Source organism: Gavialis gangeticus, unplaced genomic scaffold (genome assembly GCF_001723915.1).
Source record: "Gavialis gangeticus isolate Ggan-Ray unplaced genomic scaffold, GavGan_comp1, whole genome shotgun sequence".
In the NCBI taxonomy this organism is placed as follows: Eukaryota; Metazoa; Chordata; order Crocodylia; family Gavialidae; genus Gavialis; species Gavialis gangeticus.
Genome location: NW_017728996.1, coordinates 13,965,185 through 13,986,443, shown reverse-complemented (window position 1 = coordinate 13,986,443; position 21,259 = coordinate 13,965,185). Strand labels below are relative to the sequence as shown.

The window sequence follows — 21,259 nt, the reverse complement described above, 5'->3', positions numbered from 1 at the left end:
AAATCGTGTAGGGTCCCTGGCAGCAGGTGGCAGAGCTGCCCCTTGAATGGGGTAGGAGGATCTGTCCAGGGAACCAGGCATCTTGGGACAGCTGTGTGATACGAAGTTACCTAAGGCAGGTTCAGGTAACAGGAATGGCCCAGCACACTGACAGCTGGGAAGTGCTAAACTTTGAGTAAGAGTGGGAGGAAAGTCAAAGCCTTTTGACTCCTCAAACCCAAGTTATTTAGTTTCCTGTTAGGGACTCAGCTGGACTTCACCCATTCCTTTTCTGCCTTGCCAAAGGTCCCCTCTGCATTGTTTTCACATGCCCCTTTGGACCCAGTCTGTTTTGGGCACGCCAGACAGAAGCTTTGTATCATAGATCCTGGCATCCATTTTTAGCAAGGGACAGAGTAACGGTCTGCTCTGTACTGAACAAACTTCACCAGGTGCCACCTTCTCAAACAGAACTCAACACAGGGGCAGTTACCAAAATGTTTAATGTTAACGGTTCTTACTCAAACATGAAATGTCCGTTGAGAGTTGCATTGCCATTTAAAAAAAGAAAAGAAATAAAAGGAAGCTTTAGTCGCAATGATAAATTCTAATGCACATTTTTAACAATGACCTGACAACTGCAAAAACAAGGACATATGGTCCTTACAGATCCTCAAACAATAATTACAGTGGCAGAAACTCATCTAATTTCTTTTTTTTAAAAGAACAAAATTAAATGCAGTCTCCACTCTGCCAGCATCCCATTGTCTACAGTGCCTATGAAGGGGCACTTGCAATGAATTGGACATCCAAATACTACCATACTTATGTGCTCACTTATGTGCACGTCAGTCTGCACACAAAATAAATTTTGAGTTTTTGACAAGTTAACATTCTGAACCAGTGTCTGCAGCCATTTCCACATTTTGCTGGGAGAACCTATCTTCTTATGGCAGAAGACACCGACGTGTCCCTGGTCTCAGCAAGCTAGAAGGGCCATTTATCGAGGCACAGAGTTCTACCAGATATATCTTCCAGTTTCTCAAACTGAGCTTACCCAAACAGGGCTGGGGTCAGAGCAAAGAGGCTTCAAGTTTCACGGGTAGGGTTAGAAAAACCTGAGACTTGCTTGCTTTGTTGGTTAGATTAAAAAAGCATTTGAAATGGACCCTGGAAGCAGTACGCTGAGTTACACATGAATACCTTACAATAGTGTTTTCATCTGCTGCAACTAATAGAATATGTCTTTGAAAGTATTTGTTAACAAAGCAAACGTTGAGACTATGCAATGCAAATAGCAGCAAACCTTGAGACACAATAGTCACCGCCAGACTCTCTGCAGTGTAATACAGGTACAACATGTACACTTTACTCTTAACACATAGTGGTTCATGGCTGTTCCATCAACCAGAACCTTAAAATCACTTGTTACACAATCCAAGTCAATTATGTCTTAACTAAATTACAATAAAAAAAATCCAATATAATATACATATTAGTCACATTGAGTGCTCTTAGATTTTTAAACTAAGTAAAGCTATAAACTATATTCAACCACGTTAAGTCACAGACAGCAACCTTTGCAGAGAGGTAAGCATTGTCCCATGTTTGGAAAAAAAAAATAAAAAAATTTGCACTTCCTTTCATTTTGCAGCTGCTGCTTTCCTCCCAACACACATTAGCTTATGCTCATAGCTTGGGATTTTCAGAAAGAGCCAACAGGGGTTGAACTGCCCTTATCTCGGGTGCCTTTGAAAATCTACCTTGGGTAACTTCAAAGCATGTGAAGTTTGCTTCATCCAGAGGTTTGCCTGAGGACAATAGGACAAAGTGGTTCCAAGGAATAGGCTTAAGCTCAGAAGTCTTGGGACCTGACAGATGCAACTGAAGTCAATGAAAAGATTCCCGTCAACTTGGGCAAGGTCACCAGCCCTTAGAAAGAACAAGTCAACTTAACTTGTTCTTACTCTTTCCTTCAACAGAACCGGGATGAGCTCTTTGGTTGTGAGCTAATCCCCGCTTCCACCCACGCATCTCATCCAAGCCGCTGGCCCTGTCCGGTTCCCACTATTTCTAACTCTGCCTGCTTGGTACTGCCCTAACCATTTCCTTCTTGGCCGACACATTAGTATTGCTCAATCCCAGCTCCATGGAATGACTGTAATTCATTCCACGAATGAAAGGATAAATATAGGACCTTTATATAGCCTTGATAGCTAATGTGCTACTCAAAGTTCTGCTATGGGATTTTTCCACTGTGCAGCCAGCTGGGAAGCCTTGCCTGAATAGCTGTTTGGTACAGACTGTGTTGTGTAAGGGATTGGATGGAAGTCAACAGTGCTGCAAACCTCCGTTCATCACCTTTTGCTTACTTCCATGAGCCTTCACTCCTTTCTCTGCTCTGTACAGAATAGGATTCTGCTCCTGTTTGCAAATGATCACTTTAAAACTACAGGAACAGTCTGAAAAGTGACAGCAAAAATTGCTTCAGAAGGTTCCTTGTGGCTTTTTTTTTTTTTTTGTCAAGTCCAAACAGAAGTTTTCCTTTGCTGTCAGGCTTCCTCCAGGATCTGAAAACCCAGCTGGAATCAGCTTGTGTGGAGGCTAGCTGCAAACCATATCATGCACACAACTGGAGCATGGGCTGAGAATGCAGCAGGCGCCCTGGGGTCCAGCTCGCTCTTCCACAGGTGTGCAGGCTCTGGCCAGCCAACAGGAATTAAAATGCACAGGCCCATAAAGCAAGCATGAAGTGTTACAGATGTGCTCCATGCATGTCTGACAACATGTTTTATGGGGCCACTGTTCTAGCTGTCTACAGCAAAAATTAGTGATGTGGGAAGAAATGTAGAATCTCAAGGCCAGGTACACCAAGGAGCAAAAAAGATGACAAAATGCAACGCAAGTCTGCTAAATGCCGGCTACAGCTTCGCTTGCATCAATGCAGGGAGGTCTTGCAGGACACAGGCATTTTTGCAAGGACCCAAAGTGGTGTGGAGTAAGAGCACAAGGGCTGGGATAGTTTAAAACAGACATGTCGTGACAAAGCAGCTGAATCATATCCACAGTACCTGAATGCAGGATTACAAGAAACCTTCAAAAAAACTGAAAAACATCACCTCAGTGAAGGGACTTTGCAAGAGACTTTCTCAATCCCAGCTCAAGCTGCAGAGTTGGTGTTGAGCAAAATGATGGTGCTTTCACAAGAATCAGAAGTGAATTTGATATCACCAGGACAGGCAGGGCTCTAGATGGATTAACCTCACCAAGTAGAGGTGTGACAGAGTAACCAGGAAGAGTCCATCAATCAAAACTGAACTGTGTGGCTATTTTTCAGAAAGACCATGAAACGGAGAAACCAAGCTAATAACCCTGAAATCCTCACTTGCAGAGAACAGCCCAGAATCTGTGTGTAAAACGTGTGGGCTAGGGAGCTTAATCCACCTGGATTACCAATAATCTAACATTTCTAAAGTACTGTCCCATAGCTCTGACCTCTGCAAACTGAAGCATGGTGGAGGTAAGGGGAGAGGGGAAGTGTGTCCAGGTCAAACAGGATCTGTCTGCTAAGTAGTTGGGGGAAAATTTCCAGTTTTCGGTGCAGAGAAATTTCTTTGCAAGGGAAAAATAAAAGCTGTAGCATGCTTTTCCTGCAATTTAACAGCTGCACATCATCAGATGTTATGTAAAAAGATTGCTTTAAAATATAGGATAAGCAGATGAGTTAGTGGTCAGAGGACACAGGACAGCACAAACCATACTGCCTTTCTGTGGAAGGGCAGATAATTATAAAAAAATATAGATATACTTTCTCTAATCCAAGATTCTTGTAGTGACAGGGCTTATCTTATTTTTTTTCTGCTACCCTCGTTTCCTCTCAATGAGGAATACATCACTAGAAAAGGGCTTAGTGCAATTGATAAAATCAGTAGCAAGTCATCACAATTTTCTACATCAGTAAAAAAAACAAAACACGCACACCCAACACCACAGATGGACAGTCACATTTTGGTATGGCTTTGAGTTTTGTCACTAGCCTTCTTCTGATGGGCAAGTCATTTCTCTGTGGCTCAGAACAATCCAACTCCAAGTCTTTTAAACATCTGATCTGTCGAACAAAGACCAAAGTGTTTATCTGATTTGCTTCAAGGGAAATGAGTCCCCTGGGCCCACTGAGCTGACTTTTGGTTTCCTTTTCCCATTTTATGCAATACGTTTGGGCTGAGAAACTGCTGTGCGGCGCTGCATCCATCCTTCATTCTTTGGCCCCACACCTTCAAGGGAGAGAGCAGAGTCTGGCAGGACGAACGTGGGTCGTTCTTACATGGGAGTCTGAAAGCTGGGAGCCGAAAGGCCATGTTTTTAGGCAGAAGTTCAACAGCCTGCTGCTATGCATGGCACAATCGCCGGCATGGAGGGGATGAGGTTTGGTGCTGCGGAGATTAACGCCTCCCCACGTCCTGGTGAAGGCTTTGGCAGGTCTCTTGACAGCAAGCAGATTTCTCCCGGGGCACCGTCACGCTGTCAAACAGCTTTACCTGGGGGAGGGAGGGGGGAGACAAATGGCAAAAGGAATTGGCATGGTCAGGGAAGGTCTGTAGTTAAATCGCTCACAGGCAGAGCTGGGAATTTATGTACAAGATAAGGGGGAGAGGGGAACCCCAAGAAGGAAATAATAGTATTCACTTCTGATTGCTATCAGTTCCCTTGGAGGCTTATTTCCATGGTGACGCTGAACACAGACCTGATTTAATGCACTGAGGAAAGCAAGAGAGCAATCCAGGCAAACAGCGGGTGGGGTTAAGAAGGCGGTCAAGCAAAAGGCAGGAGAGCCTGACTGCAGCCAGGGCCTGAAGAGCAGAGGGCAGCTTTTGCAGCACAGAACAGCGGTCCTGAGCCCGGTAACAACACTGCTTGTTTCCCACATTAGCCCCACTAAGAAAGGTAGTTTTCTTATCCACCAACCCTGCACAGGGGCTCTTTTGGCTGCTAACTTCCTTCTGGGTAGGACTGCAAGGCCTGTACCTATTGTACTAGCCAGCCAGGAGCTTCTGGCCTCAGCCTTTTTCTTTGTGGCCTGACTCAGTGGGGGCAGAGACTGGCCTTCAGAAAGTGCCCGGCCAGGTAACCCTTCCAGCAGCTACAAAGCTCCAGGTAGTTTGTTGCGTTTACAGCAAATGACTGAATGAATTAGTGATTTTTCACCCTTCGGACAAGAATAAACTATGTCCCCCATTTATCCAGGCCCCTTTATGGCTCTGCCTGCCGCTGCTGCAAAAATATACATGTAAGCAGTTACAAACCCAGTGCAATTCCCCTTGTATCAGACAGAAAAGGCCTCTGGCTTTCACTTGCAAGAAATCCATTATAACTGCTCTCTGGGGACCAAACACCTTGCTGTAATAAGCACAATGCTGCTCTCCATTCAAGGCTGCGCAGGCTCTTAGGCTCTAGAAGGGGATGGCTTCTACAGATGGGGACTCATTACCTCCTGTGTAACTCTCAGACAGCAACAACCTGCAAGACTGAGCCTGAGTGAAAACGGAGCCCTACAATCCTGGTGCCACGGCTCGTAGAGAGACAAGCTGGGGTGGAAATCAAAGTCAGCCTCCCCAGTATGTGTTGCCCCCCACCTATTCCTTAGCACCAAGGTATAAGCTGCACTAGTCCCTCTGCCTCTCCACTAAAGCACCTGTGCTTAAGGGCTTATACTGCTGCTCTCCAGTTGATGCTAGGTATAGCTGGGTTGAAACCATCCACTTCCCTGCTCATTTCCTCTGCCTTATATCTGTATGTGTGGGTACAACACCTTGCCCCTCTCCTGAGGCACTCTCATAGCAAGAGCAGAAGACACTTGGAAAAATGCCCTGGTCCCAAAATGCCTCTTGGTTTTGCTGCTACTAGAAGATGGGGTGGGAAGATGCTCTTCACTGAAAGCAAACTAACGAATATAAAGTAAGTGCAGGGGAGGGATGAAGACTTTGATCAGCTTCAGAAAGCATTTGTAATTTTCTTTCACGTATTTATTTAGGGGTCTTCGGGAAATTCCCACCCAGATACCCATGTTCTGTCTCCCCGTGTTCCCCCTAGTTACTCTGTTCCAGGCTCTCACATGGCATCCATCATCACCACAGCACCTCAACGCCTTCCAGCAGGGATGTCAAACTCATCAAGCCCTGCAAGCTGGATGAGCAGCACACAGCTGGGTCCACAAGCTGGATGAATGGTAGGGGGCTGGGTCCATGGACTGGCAGGGCCCATAGACAAGCCCCATGTACCAAATCTCATGAACGGGGCTTGCACGCAGTATGTCCCTCAGACCTGCTGTGTGCTCCACATGGAGTGCACACCACCCTAAACCTGTGTTCGTTAGAGGGAAAATTAGCCTGCTGCATGCAACAGGGCTAGTGTGCTGTACCCCAGTGTGAGCTGCATTTCAATGCAGGGCCAAGCCTCTAGAGGTGTTCTCAGATCCTTTGGCTTATGAGAAGCAATGGGTATTAGTTCAGTGTGTTCAGTTTTCTGGAGAAGCTCACAGGCAATTCCTCAGTGCATTAAGCTCATTAACTCTCCCCTAATAACTCCATCCTTTTACCTTTTCTGAAAAGGTTTCATTTTGCTACTGAATTTAAAGGGCCGATTGTTCTAATGACACTAAGCAAACAGAGGGCTCCAAAGCAGGACGTGAAAGCAAACTGATACCGTACCAGCCTTTGTCTACAGTCCCTGCTGGTTACCAGAGGTGCCCTCAAGTTAGTGAGCAAAAGGTTTTATCAGGGCGGCTCTCAGGGAATGTTACAAAGTCTATGGAAGTTTTCGCTCTGATGTCAGTGCACAGTGCTACCTGGCAAATGAAAGAGGCACTTCAAGGGCTATAGTATTTTTTTTTTAAAAGAAGGGGACAGAAGAGGTTGGGTCTAGAGGAGAGGAACCCAGTTGTCTTCTGCCACCTTTACCAAGGTGCAACCCCACCTTTGCCAAGTGCCAAGAGTCACTACTACGACAACCTAGCTTGGTCCCTAAGCAGGACTGTATCTGTACAAAGCTGCCCCAGCTGCCAACAGCAGCTGCCACCATCAAGGTGTCTGAGCATGTGCCTGTGGTAGCTCTATTAGGACAGCCATGCTGCCAGAGCACCATGTGCGCTCTGGGATGGCACCCACAGCCGAATCGACTTCACACCTTCAGCTGGCTGTCAGCAGATGCCTGCCTCCACTCGACCAGGACAGCACGATGCTGCTGTCAGGCTGGAGGGCAGCCTGGCTGGGAGGGCTCAAAAAGCGCTTGCTTTAAGTTTGCAGCAAAATTCTGCATCATAAACTAGGCCTAAGTTTCTCTGCTGTTTTTTATCGTGACAGCTCCTAACCAAGACCCACTCAGAGGTGCAAAACAGGCACCGATCTATCAGGAGATGTACCAGAGGACAAGGCTTTTTTGGATTACTTCTAGCTGGACCAACTGTGCAGTTGGGAGAGCTATTAGACAAGCTCTTGGGCATCAGATGAACTTCCCTGGGTCACAAAAACCCTTGCTTCTAGGACATTCAGCACCACTGTGCTGGCCACAACACTCCAACCCTACTGCAACATGAAACATACTGACAAACGCTCTTCCTGTAGGCCAGCGAGCCGCTTGATGGCAATACCTCACCATCAGACAGACATGGACTTCTGGGGTTTTTGCCTTCCTCTGTAGCAGGAGTCAGGGTCCTCTTCTGGTGGACAGTGCCCTTGTTCCCCTGCTTTCCCTGTGGCAGGTTAGAGTGTTCTGGTGTTTTGAGGCATTGTGCAAACATCGTTCATTTTAACAGATTAGACTAATGCTTTTCTAGGGTGGTTTAGATAGAGATGATCCTGCCTTGAACAGAGGCTGGACTAGATGACCGTGCGAAGTGCCTGCCAGGTCCTTACTTGTCTATGATGCTAGCCAGTGGCAATATGGACTAGGTCAAATGTCCAAAACCCCAAAGGGGTCCTGTATTCCCTTCTACCCACAAAAGCCTCCGCACTCCCCACTGGAGCTGCGTCTGGACTCTGTAGTTTAATTTGTTGGGTTTTTAAAAAAAAACAAAAAAAAAAACACACACGCAAACACACCACAACACAATTCCACATTAAACTGTTTCTGTGAGGCTTTTCAAGTAGGTGTTATTGCCTAAGTGGCTTTGCCTCTCTGCTGTGCGACAGGCTTTGATTTACATGTTCAGCCTCTTGTCACACAGAAGCAAGCTCTCAGGATTAGAGGTGCTGTTGACAGAGCTGCTTCCCTGCAATGTGAAGGAGAACAGGAAACTCAATCCAGGCATGTACACGCCTGTGTCTGTCATACAGGTGACTTTAGTACCCACTGACAGGGCTTTGCTTAGTTAAGACTGAAGTGGTCTAATGAGTCTGCTTTGTGCGTGTAGGGAGGGGTGTCCTACCAACACGGCTGGCTCCAGTGAGAGGCAGGGAATCCTAAAGAGGCTGCCTTCAGCCCAGCTGATGCCGTCTGCTGCTTCTCTGTGCCTCGCTCAAACCTGGAAACACGGCATGCAAGGACAAAGCATCAAAGGAAGCAAACTGCCTGTATGAGCACAATTGGAAAGGCACGTGCCACTTCTCCCCTGCTGCTGTCACTCTGCTGCGAGGCTTTTAATTAAAATGCTGTTTGCCAGGGGTGAGAGGAGAGAGCCTGAAACTTTAATTATTCCACAAAACACAGATGCAAGTGTCTGCTTGGCTCTGTCAGACGCTATAGTGACACAGAACCTGCCCACAACTTCTAAAAGATTTGTGATGAACCCAAATTACAAGCCTATGTGTATTTTGGTCCTTTGTGCATCAGCCAGCCAGAGAAGTGATTTTTGTATACAAGCAGCCCTAAGACAGTTTATATACAGGAAGTGACAGGAAGCAGCCAGCAGCATGGTATTCCAGCCAAATGGTCTCTGCCAGCTCGGACCTAGAAGTGTGAAGTCTTGCTTTGGCAGATCCAAGGAACGCACCGAGGTATTAGCCAAATACACACATGGTACATCAAAGTTGATATACATGCCTTTTATATTAGCTCCCATTAACCCCACTCCCTTTCTTCTGCGCTCCAAAGCTTTCCTCAGGGATGCCTGTCCAAGCCAAATGCTTCAGGCTCCCTCCTGATGGAAGGCGCTCAAGAAATGAGAGGTTGTAATAAATTGTTTATTCCTTTCCTTCTTCAAACAATGGACCAAGCTTTTGTAGGCCAACAGCCTGGACAGATCTGGGAGTGATGCTAAGAACTGGCAGATGACTTTGCATGAAAGGATTTTAGAGGTTTTGGGGTTGTTTCTAGGGTTTCTCTTCCCATCTAGAGGATTTAATTAGGACAGCATATACATTGCAGAGTTGTACCTAGGAGGACGGGTGGGTGCAAATGCCAAAAGTGTAGCATGACTGCACAAGCCACATCCTTCAAGACAAGTGTACGGCACCATGCCACTGGATATTAGCATGGTGAACGGCTGAACAGTGGTTAGCCTGACTCCAAGCATTGGCATGCTCACGCAAGGGCTGCCGGGAAGTCCATGTATTGCACTCCTGTGAGGGGGATGCAGCCAGTGATCAGTATGGCAAGATTCACTAGGTCAGATGATCAGAGGGAGGCTGCCAAGAGGAGGAAATGCTCACTGGGAAAAAATGGGATGCTGGTGGAAAAGAGCAGGACATGCTGCCCTGGCTGGCAGGAGGTACCTGCAGATGTTTTAAACAAAGAAAAAAATGATAAGGAAGTGAGAGCAGAGATCCCCCAGCCCCAGGAGGGCTCATCATGCACCATTATGTGCCAGACCTCAGCCTTGCTCATGCTGCCTCCAGGATGCTGCAGGTCATTACATTTTGCCTTAATTAGCTAACAAGCTGGAAATATCCATCTCATCCCTTCCCTGGTGCACTGACCCTGCCAACACTTCTGCAACTTCCTCTAATATATCCGGGTTTCAGCATTTGAAAGGGGGTTTTTTCTGGAGGCAGGAGAGGGGAGTGTTTGCTATCAGGGGGAATAAGAAAGCCTTCCCATAAGCAGCAGTTAATGAAGCCTCATTAAAATATATAGGCACTGGCTAAATATTCAAAAACAGCCCTTTTATTGGTACAGCAACAGTGCTATGGCTACCCACATGCGCTGCACTTCTGTCCCTTTATTAAAAGTGGTATCTCCATTTTATTGTGCTCCTGGTACACAAATCGGCACTACGCTGCACTCAAAAGCCTTGGACCACGGACAGCACAGAAGAGTTACTTGCAGAGGGCGCAAGATGGTAGAGGAGAATCTGGGATTCCCACCGAACCAGCAGTCCAGGCTATAACTGGAGTCACTCAAGTGGTGCTGACGGAGCACCTGAAAGAAGTAGGCAGTCAGCTTTTCCTGGAGTCACTTTGCTGGGTTTTACTCCCTTTGCTAACTGAACAGAGAGAAAACCAAGCGATATTCTCTTCAAGCAATTAATCCTACTGAGGAATCCTTCCTCCCTCACTCCTTGGGCGTTACGGTATATGTGCTATTGTACAAGAGGCCAAACCAACCCATAATTTCGATAAGAGACTTCCCTTTGAACAAAGAAGTTGGTGAAAGGTAACCTCTTTTGGGGTGTGGTGAAGTCTCTGGGCACAGAGAATCTGGAGACCCTGAAACTTTCTATGACTTCTAATCCTAAAAGTTCCTCTCCCTCTTAATCTTGCCAGGGGACTGGCTGTAGGAAGATGCTCTCTTTCTAACTGTTGGGGCAAAGGAACCCCTAGGCCAAGCAGTACAGATTTCTGAAAATGTAAATTCAGTAGCAACTGCACTGGGATTTCATCTTCCCAGACTGGAGAAAGAGAAAGCAAAAGCACAGGATGGTGTAGATCAAAACTAAACTCTCTTGGTGACTCTCTTCCTCTGCATCACCCAAAGTGTAGGTTCATCTTGGCCTCTAAGAACCTAAGAAGGTTGAGTTCATTTCAGTCAAAGAGACAATATAGTGTACTCTGGGTGGCCAAACAGTCAGATAATGTGGCTAGGACTTTCCCTGGTCAGACTTTCCCGTAAGTTCGCCTCTTTGCTCACCTGATATTTTGCTACTGGATGACTCTCTCCTGCAGCACTACTGTGAATCCCATTCAGTTTCTCCTGGTATTAAGAAAACGTCTCTAGTCCCACCACAAAAGTTTTGCAAAGAAAGCAGCCTGGGAATGCACTTAGCAGGGCATGTTTTAGACTGCTCTTTTCTTCCCTTTAGAGCCAGTCCGGTGCAGAATCCAATGCCCCGCGAGCCCCGCATGTTCTTTATGGACTAAACGCCAACAGAGTGGTCCATGCCATCCAGGATAAATGAGGCAGTCTGCGGCTCCAGTGTGCATACACAAGGTGGTGGGCTGGGAAGCTGTTTGGGGGATGGGAGGGAGGTGGCAAGACTGTGAGAGTGGAGTTCCCCTTCAGGAGTGATCTGAATGGGGAAAAAGCAGTCACTTGCCACAGCAACCCTTTGATGAAAGTGGACTCTGCTGGCTGGGATGATATCCTGTGTTTCTACAGCGCCCTTTGGCCAATGATAAAGCCACACTTCCAATTATTCATAGATTGCTAGGGGCTAGAAGGGACCTTGGAAATCATCAGGTCCAGCCCCCCTGCTCTAGGCAAGAAGACAACTGAGGTCAAGTGACCCCAGCGAGGTGGCTGTCCAGTCTCCTTTTGAAGATTTCCAGGGTAGGTGACTGCACCACCACTGGAGGGAGTTTATTCCACAGTCTGAACACCATGACTGTGAAAGAGTTTTTCCTGGTATTAAGCCTGAAGCAGAGTTTGTATCTATTGGTCTTGGTCTTCCCCAGGGGTGCCCTAATGAACAGTTGTTCACCGAGCTCCTGATGCACTCCTTTGATATGGTGGTAAACCACTATCAAGTCCCCTCTCAACCTTCTCTTCTTTAGGCTAAAGAGGCCCAGGTACCTCAGCCTTTCTTTGCATGGCTTGCCTTGCAAGACCCTGACCATACTGATGGCTCTTTTCTGGACCCTCTCAAGTTTTTCCATGTCCTTATTGAAGTGCGGCGCCCAGAACTGGATGCAGTACTCCAGCTGTGGTGTCATCAGTGCTGAGCATAGTGAGAGTATCACTTCCTTAGTTTTACACGAGATGCATCAGTTGATGGATGCCAGTGTACTGTTTGCCCTGCTGACCACCACCCCACACTGATGTCTCATGTTCATGCAGTGGTCAATCATTACCCTTAGGTCTCTTTCACCTGTGGTGCAAGTCAGGCTGTCACCACCGAGCCTGTATGTATGTTAAGGGTTGTTTGCCCCCATATGGAGCATCTTACACTTGGAAATGTTAAACTTCATCTGGTTCCAGTCTGCCCAATTCTCGAGCCTGTCCAGCTCCACCTGTATATGCAGCCTATCTTCTGACATGACCACACTGTCCATAACTTGGTGTCATCCATGAACTTGGCCAGCGAGCTTTTCACTCCCCCATCCAAATCCTCTAATAAAGATGTTGAAAAGCACTGGTCCAAGCATGGACCCCGAAGGACACCACTTGCCACTTTGTGCCAGGATGACATGGATCTGTTTATGAGAACTCTCTGGGTCCTACTTTAAGGCTACCAGGTAAATTAGTTACCACTACGCATCCAAAAGAGGGACCCTCCTTTTACAAAAAAGTAAACTGAGGCAAAAAGGCTCAGCGTCTTGGGTGGGGGGCTCATGGTGCAGCAGGGGACACAGGGGGAGAGGTGTGGCCTGTATGGCCCCTTAGAAGTTGGACAGCCCTGGTCTAAATCAAAGACTGAATTTTCCCCTCTAGAAATGCTGGATTTAAGCATCCCAACTCCCACTTACTTCAATAACCCGGTGTAGCTCTCTGAAGGCTGCATCAGCAGCAAGCAGGTCTTCCTTCTCCTGATCTGTTTCTGTTGTGCTTGTCACAACCACACTGATGTAACGCATGTAAGAGAAGAGACTCGGAGGCGACCTTCCCATGAGATGGGCCCTCTTCAAGAGGCCGAGTGGAAGGTACTCAGAGAGGCTGCAAGCAGAGATGATCTATGTGGGGCTTTGACAGTTGGGTTAGGAAAGTGCCAGGGAAAGATGAGACTGGTTTGGGACCAAATTATTTAAACAACTCAAAGATTGACTCATCCTCGTTGTTTGCTTGCTTCTGACCCCTGCCTTATTCCTTCAGGGAGAGAGGCATTGAGTTACTTGGTAAGCTACCAAAAGAAACCACAAGCCACCACATACTTAAGTGTCTACTGAGTGCCCTTTGGCACGAACACATTGTTCCCACTCTCAAAACAAGGTGGGGTGAGGACAATGCAAGTCAGCAGAAGTTTGACAGGAACTAGGAGTTGCTGGGATCCACATGCATCCCTGAAGTTAATGAAACCTTCACTAGAGAAAGAAGCGTTCATGTCACATAGTCCCTACCTGCCCAATACTGAGGGCCTGGACAAGTATATTAGCAGGATAAGGCCTGTCAGATGCTTCAGACCAAGGTGTGCCCAAGTCTACAGACTATCCTGAAAGCCCTGGAAAGTGTTTCTTCCACCCAGTTCTAACAGAACCCACAGCAAGAAGCAGCTCCGAATACGGGGACCGAACCCATTCACCCTACACACATGGCTAGGACTCTCCCTGGTCAGACTTTCCAGTTCTCCTCTTTTGCTTATCCGACATTTTGCTACTGGATGACTTTCCCTTGCAGCATTATTGTGAATCCCATTCAATTTCTCTTGGTCTTATGAAAATATCTCCAGTCTCACCCCCAAAACCACCTGTTCACCCTATGAACATCTGATGGCATTGACGGTCTTACTGTACAGAAAAAGTACACCTTCCCCCAGCAACTACCACATCCAGAGAATGACTGGGTGCAACAAGCAGCCAAGCACCAAAGTTGAACTTGCTAAGCCGCTTTGTGTTTAGGCACAGCTCATCTGACAACGCTTCCCCACAACAGAGGGGCAAGGCTCACGATGCTCCTGGAAAGAGCGTGTTTCCAGGAACAGAGGTTGAGGCCAGGGCAGGCCAAAGCAGGTTTCAGGTGCCTGAGCCACAGACCAGAGCAGTGAGGCTTGTGTTGAATGAAGGGGACAGCAGAGGGAGGAAGCTGCAACTTGAGGCGTGAGCATGCGTGGGCGCGCAGAAGCTAGACCTGTCTGTTCAGCTAATGCAGCCCCTGAGGCTGCTTGTAACCAGGCCATGCATGCAACAATTACCTGTATTTCACATCAAACACCGTGGAGTCCTCATCATCATCCTCGTCTTCATTCAGAGGAGCCATTTCTACCCGCTCGGCCGGAGTCGTGATTATGTCATACTTCCGGGTCTTCCTAATCCTCTCGCCAGACCTGAAACGAGAGAGGAAGCTTGTTGCTACTGTTCTACAGCAGGAGGGGCAGCTGACGTGCAACCCACTGTCCTAAATGTTTCTGGGCTACTGAGGCTTCCCTGATGCTTGGCCTGTGGAGCCAGAGCCTCCCCTCCCCACTTCCCTGAGCTGCCACTTGTGCCCATCACCGAGGAGCTCAGTGTCCTGTCGGCTGTAATCCAGATCAATGTCAGTCTTGCTGCTTCAGACGCACCAGCCCATGATCGTTCAGTGTCCAGGGCAAACATGCTCACGCAGAGGCTCACCAAGTCCCTGTGCTGCTGTACTCAATAAGTCAGACAAAGGCTTAATTGGCAGAGGCAGCTGACAGGAGAGCCAACGTGCTTAGAGGAGGAAACCATGTCATCCCTGCTGGCTCCAGGGCTTCCAAGAAGTCCGGGGCATCAGAGAAGAATTACAGGAGGAAGAGGCAGCTGAGGTTGGACTTGGGAGTAGACAAAACCCCCTTCCGGTTCCTCTGGATGTTGGGTTAAGTCCCTAATGCAGCCTGTCGCTTTACATGGCAATTTCACATATGGCAGCAACCCCAGGGGAATGCTCTTGGGTACACTCTGCCTTTAACTCCAAGCCCCTGTATTACAGAGGTGCTATTTATTCCACAGATTAACCCAATGTCATGAGCTACCTCTCACAGCTTATATGCAATCCTAGATTTGTTTTGGTTATGCTGGCCTGTGTGTTTTCTGCTGGTGCATTTAAAGGAAGCTGTGGATAACTCATCTTTTTTGGAGGAGAAGGGGGTTAGCATAGAGCAAGAAAGGGCTTAGTATAATTGCTTGCACTCTGGAAAAGGTTTCATTCAACAACATACAGAAGTTCTCCCCCTAAAATCCTTGTTAAAATCCAACCACAAAGTTGTCAGATTGGCAGAACAACTGGATACCTTAAAGTTTCTGATCACTGGTCCCAGGTTAGTACTTCCCAGTCTTGAGAACATATTGTTGTTGAGAAGTTTTGCTGCAATACATCGCACATGATGTGCTGGATGCTCCACTGCAAAGACCACGCATCAAGGCTGTGGACCCTTGGAAATAAGAGTTTGCCTAATATACAGGTTCATGATACAGAAGTCCTATTTCCAGTGTTATATTAGAGATCATAGATGATGATGATGACAACAATAGTCCCTTCTGACCTCAAAAAAATAAAAAGAAACCATTTGAGAGATCTCTGATGTAAAAGCTGTTGCTGGCTTCTCACTCTAGCATTTCCTTCTTGGCACAGGTCCATGACTAAATAAAGCAAGTTCCAGGCCCTGGGCAGTGTAATCGTAATTCTCTGAATGTTCTAAATTTGAACAGAATTAAAAAATCTGTCTCCATCATCATCATCAACTAATCTGTGTTGCCCTGTGCCACAGAGGATGCAGAGGTTTTCTTCTATTACTCCACCCATTAAAATAAGTGACCCTATGCAGTGAGAGAGGATTATCAAGAGCTTGGGTTAGTAGGGTCCTAACAAAACACCCATCAACCTTACTCTACTGCTCAGCTAAGATGCAAGGTCTCATCCTGCAAGTCACATATGCAACAGAACGTTTATTCAGCCACTGTAATATATTAAAACTCAAGTGTGTATGTGTCCGACTGGATGAAATCTATTTGGCTAGTGTCATTCTTGTATTTGTTCATTGGCTAATACAAGGTGTGAGGGATCTCTTGTGTTATCATGAATTAATAATGTGGCACAGGAATGCATATTAAAAGAATATCCATTTTTTTCTGTCTGCATATCAGGCCTACTTCTGTTATAGGCCATCAGTGATCATCGCCTCATTTAGAAAAACGTATTACTCTATATTCTACACAGGCAGATGTGCTTCTGGAACCTTTCTGACCATTACTGCTGGATACTGCATTATTTAAGGGTAGTTAATTCCCAGTAGCCAAATAGTTCTCCTCTTTTAATTTCTCTATTCAGGTTCCATTTTGAAAAGGACCTTCATAGTTATGACCATAAATAAGAGAGCGCTAAAAACCTTTCCACAACAATCATTTAGTAAGTAAAACAGTTGGTTAAGGGGGAAAAAAAAAAAAAAAAAAAAATCAAAGCCTGGGTTTTGTCAACATTTTTCCAAGCTGTTGAAAGAGCCCAGTGACAAACAGCTCCTTGCAGCTGGACAGAAGACCTTCATTTCCCTCCTCCCTCCTTCATTCCCCCTTGGCATATTTGGATGATGTGCTTATTATTAACCTGCAGGCCCAAGAGTCAATTCTCTCTGGAATAAACAATCCCAGGGGGACAAGTTTCATAATGACAGAACTGTGAGCCACACAAAGATTACTTGCAGTTTCCCACCCATGTACAAAATGATTCATCATGTGGACTGTAGCCCAGCCTGTTTCCTCTCCCCTTGTTGCATAGTGGACCTCCTTAGCCTCACCAGGATACTTTTAATCTTCAATGATGATGAAATACGAGAAGACCACATACGGTCAGACAAGATACCATCCATCACCCCCATGCGATGGAGGTATTGGCAAAGCAGTGCAAGACAGGAACCACAGCATGTGAACATCTCGTGAATTACTGAGACCTGCTCCAGATCCGCATCGAGTTGAGGCCTCATGTGAACAGACGACAGCCATCCAACCTGATCGGATGGAAGCTAGGAACAGCAAGGCAGTGAGGAGCAGCATTCAAAGCAAGCCCCTCCGATAACAGACTGAGATGCCCCTGTATGAAAGATCTTTATTAGGAGTGATAATGGATACTCATGAACACAGATTTTGATACTGGTCTCCAGTGAAAACTTGTACAATCCCAACTGGATGCATCTAGCCCCCTACAGTTAGCAGGTTTAAGTAGGAAATGCTGTGGATCAGTAGAGAAGCATGCAGGGTAGAGCTGGGGGACACGGAGGAGCCACATGTAGGGACAGCAGGAGCACCAACCATTGTGAGAGGTTAGCAGAGCCACAAGACCTGTGCAGAGGAGGGTACTGCTGCAGGTCTAGCTAAAAGACTAGGGCAGAGTTGGGGAGGAGCTGGCAAAATTCAGTGGGCTGTGCTGGCCAGGTCAGGGTTGGATCAGTAGTTCTCAGCACAGGTGCCAGGGCACCCTGCAATGCACTGAAATCCTTTCAGGTGTGCTGCAGGGTGCCAGGCACTGTTAGCACTGTGCACATACAATTCACACAGTCTTCAGTGTGTGCATACGGTTCACAAAACAAGCCTAGAGAATTCAAATAGGAATCCATAGTGTTAAAAGCCTTTGGGTTTGTTGTAGTCTTTCTGAGTTCTTTGCAACCAAAAAAAAAATTGCTCCAAATTTCTCTAGTCAAATGGAAAGTGGAAAATAAGAGCTGATATTTTCCAAGGGTGCCTCAACTCTATCAAGGGTTGTCTCGTGTCTGAAAAGGTTGAGAAGCACTGGAGCAGGTGATCAAAATGGGTCATCCCAGTCTTTAAATAAATAAATAAAATCTGTCAGTTGATCTACAAAGCTCACATGGCATCTGTACAAGCCACAAAATAACTGGAGCCAGTATTACCAGATTCTTGCTTTAGATCCAGTGCTGTTCCCACTGAAGCCAAAAGGGAAGCACTCATTCGATTAAATAGAAATAGGATTAGTGAGCACATGCTTGCTTAATACATGGAAAGCAATGTCTGACCTGCCGGCCTTGCTCAGGAGGATCCAGCTCAACATGCTCATGAGTAATTCAGACACATTAGTTTTATTCCTGGGTAATCAGATTCCTTTGGGGGTTTAAGTGCCTCAGACTTACCACAAGTTTTCTGCTCTATAGTGGGGGAAAAGATGAATTTCCTGCATATTTCTATTCAGCCTGGGGGACAGCAATGCTGACTCAAGCAGGGTGCATGAAAGGCTGGCAGGAAGAGAAGGACAAAGTTTATGACTTGCTTGTATCACTCATTTGACCAGGGGCTGTTTTGGTCAAACCCGAGTCATATGCAGCATTTCACGCTTCCTACTGAAACATCATGTGGTGGGAAACGCACACAAGACAACTCCCTAGCTCATTATACAACTCAAGCCCCTAATCTATTTATAACACCAACCCTTGATGCTAAAGACAATGCTTCTCTTGACCCTAGTGAGAGAGAAGTCAGAGCTTCTGATCCAGTGTTAATATACTTCTTGACAGCAGATTCTGGGGAGGAGGAAGGGAAAAGGCAAGGATATAAAAGGTGCCCACAAAAAATGTACTCTTTTCTAGAAGTAGGTTTATTGGAAGTGGAATTAGAAATAGGGCAGGCTAAAACTAAACAGCATTGATGATACTCCAGGAATGCAACAGGGAGCAACCTATTTACTGGTAACAGGCTCCTTGAACATGAACAAGTTTCCAAAAACAGAAGGTTTCTGGAAACAATAGGCATCTAACAAGTGACTGAATGAGATCTTTAAGAATCAATGTGATATTTTACTGTCTTCTAGCTAGCCAAGCTTCCCTGCTCTCAGGAACGTTTTAAACACTAATGTTAAACCAGAGGCTATTAAGATCCTCGTACCTGCTTTCAGATGCCCCTTTTGACGTAATGAAGTGAAGATGCTACATTTTTTAACAATCAAGTCCTTCAGATGGAACACACACAGGCACAATGAACAGAAGTAAAGGCTTGTTCAACTGCTCTAAGTGTTAATAAGAGGCCTGAAGGCTGGGAAGAAGATTGCAAAAAGCCTCCAGAAAAATCGAAATGAGATCCTGCCATGATTCAGTTAAAAGGTAATGCTTAAAAATAGCTATAATGCACCTACTACTGACTAGTACTAGTATGAGTGGGCTCCTATACACATACATAGAGGCTGCTGTAATTACAGTGTGTTGGAGCAGACTCAATTAATTGAGCCTGCTTAAGTGTGTTAATTAGTGCTCTCCAGACTCCAGCATCACATGCAACATGGTCCCCCCACTGAAAAGTGGTGAGGGGGCACTTTCAACTAAAGCTGGTTTGAGCTTTAGTTCAAAGGACCCGGCCGGCATTTTTTAGCATGGGGACACTGATGCACGTGATGCTCCAGGGGCTTTTAATTGCATTTACTTAGGCTCTGAGAGCTGCCCCCCACCCTTGCCTCCTAAATAAATGCCCAGTGTGTACTTTAACACCTACATCCTCTTTGTCAGGGTGCAAAGTGCTACATCCATTTTATAGAAAGACCGAGAGAATGCAAGTAACCTGCCAAAATTCACAAAGCAAGTGAAGCAGTGGAGCATGGAACAGGACCCTCGGGTCCCTACTCAGACCATTAAACCACAACTCTGAAGCGAGGTTTCCAGTTGAGGTCACCCTTGGGTCTTCCATACAGGAACATCTTAAAAGTACATGCTTCCCTCTAGGCACTAGCAGCATTTTTTATGGCTCAGTCCCAGGAAACGGTTACAAAACCATTCGTAGCGTAGACAAACCTTCACTATACAGAGAACTTCACTTTGTTGTAGGGCAGCCAGGCCTCTCACTTGTAGGATGATCCAACATGCTTAAATATTTTAGAACTTAATTAAACCAGCTTTCCAGTTACTGAAGAGTTAGGAACAGCATTTGCTGCAGAAATCAGGCAAAAGGTTGCTTTGGTCAAAAATGCTGTGCAAGTGGCTAGAGACTTTCAAAAGGAGCATCAGTGTCATGTAGTACCTTTGTCCAGCATGGATTTATTTATTGCCATGCTCTTCAGCAGCCCAATGCACCTCTGTACTAAGTCCCGGTTCCCCTTGGTGACACTGCACTTGCAGGTTGGTTGGTTGGCTTGTTTTAAATATGCAGCTTGACCAAACAGGCTTATCCAACATTGCTCCAAAGGTTGAGGTGCACCAAGAGAAGTCATGTCTCAGAAACCTTTCCAAGTACTAACTCTCAGGAGTTCACTTAGTGTGCTATGAACCAGATCCACCTCTAGACTTGCTGCAGTGGTCTTGCATCCAGGATGGCAAGCGCTCTGTATTTTAGAGACACCAAGGCAGAACTGGTCACAGGAAAAAACCCTCACTTTGAGCAACCACAGGAGCTGTTCCTGAACAATACTTAAGCACTGTAATTGCTTGGACTGTGACCTGTAATATTCAGGTGTGACATGGAGCCCATTTCTGTTTGGGGGTGAGATAGGAGATGCTTTGCAAGAAGTGGTGTCTGAGAATAACCCAGCCATCAACAGGGGAAGGAAGTTTGTAGTGCTTCCTCCTGCAGATGGAGAGCATGCTACCCTCCCAGGCACCCCCAGTCCACGGCAGTCAGGGGTGGGGGGAGAGACTGAATCCAAAGCTCTTGGGACAGTACCATGCTCCGAGCTACTGGGACAAGGCCACTCCAATCATTAGCTTCTAAAGGGAAAGAGGCACGTTTAAATGTTGTCATTGCACACACAAAAACTCAACAAGTTAGGAAGCTGGGGAAAGGGCAAGAAACCAATCTAGCCCTTATTCATTCCATCTCAAACAGTCCAGTCCACATCTAAAGGGATAATTTACTTCCAGCAAAATAGAGTAATTTCACAGCAAAGGTTTAACCACAGATTTCAGCAAAATCCCTAATACGAATCCACAACAGTAGTAAAAAAAACTATTACAGTTTCTTTAAAAAAAAGGGTTGAGCAAAGCTTTCATTCTGATGAAGAAAGCCTTTTCATTTTATTGAAGGCAAATCCTTGATCTCTTCTACAACAGAATTCTTCCCCAGTCTATTTTGCCAGCTCTAAGCTTGACATGGTACAAGCATAGCTGTTGATTTTCTTGTCTCATTTTGCTACTTGAGTAATGGTTTACACACAAAAGCCTGGGCCAGATAAAGAGCTGCGCTCAGAAGTTTAAAGCTGCCTTTGTCTGAACTGCCCTTCTGTCTCTATTAAAGGCATGGCAGAGATCCCGATAATGGGAATCGTTTATATAAGTTGAATGCTGCTACAACCACAAGCAACGCATGCAGGGAGAAAG

General features: G+C 46.2%; 2 protein-coding genes across 2 annotated transcripts in view; both read right to left on the bottom strand.

Annotated features, from left to right (window-relative positions):
* LOC109288491 (F-actin-capping protein subunit alpha-1-like) overlaps nt 1–14,260 on the bottom strand; it is a 60,731-nt gene extending 46,471 nt beyond the window's left edge. Inside the window, exon 1 of the mRNA XM_019504042.1 lies at nt 14,195–14,260. The gene's annotated coding sequence lies outside the window, so the exon portion shown is untranslated. The remainder of the gene's footprint in view (nt 1–14,194) is intronic.
* FAM174B (family with sequence similarity 174 member B) overlaps nt 14,191–21,259 on the bottom strand; it is a gene marked incomplete at its 5' end in the record, with an annotated part of 15,649 nt that continues 8,580 nt past the window's right edge. The window contains one exon of the mRNA XM_019503814.1: nt 14,191–14,326. Within this exon, the coding sequence (XP_019359359.1) occupies nt 14,191–14,326 (136 nt within the window). The remainder of the gene's footprint in view (nt 14,327–21,259) is intronic.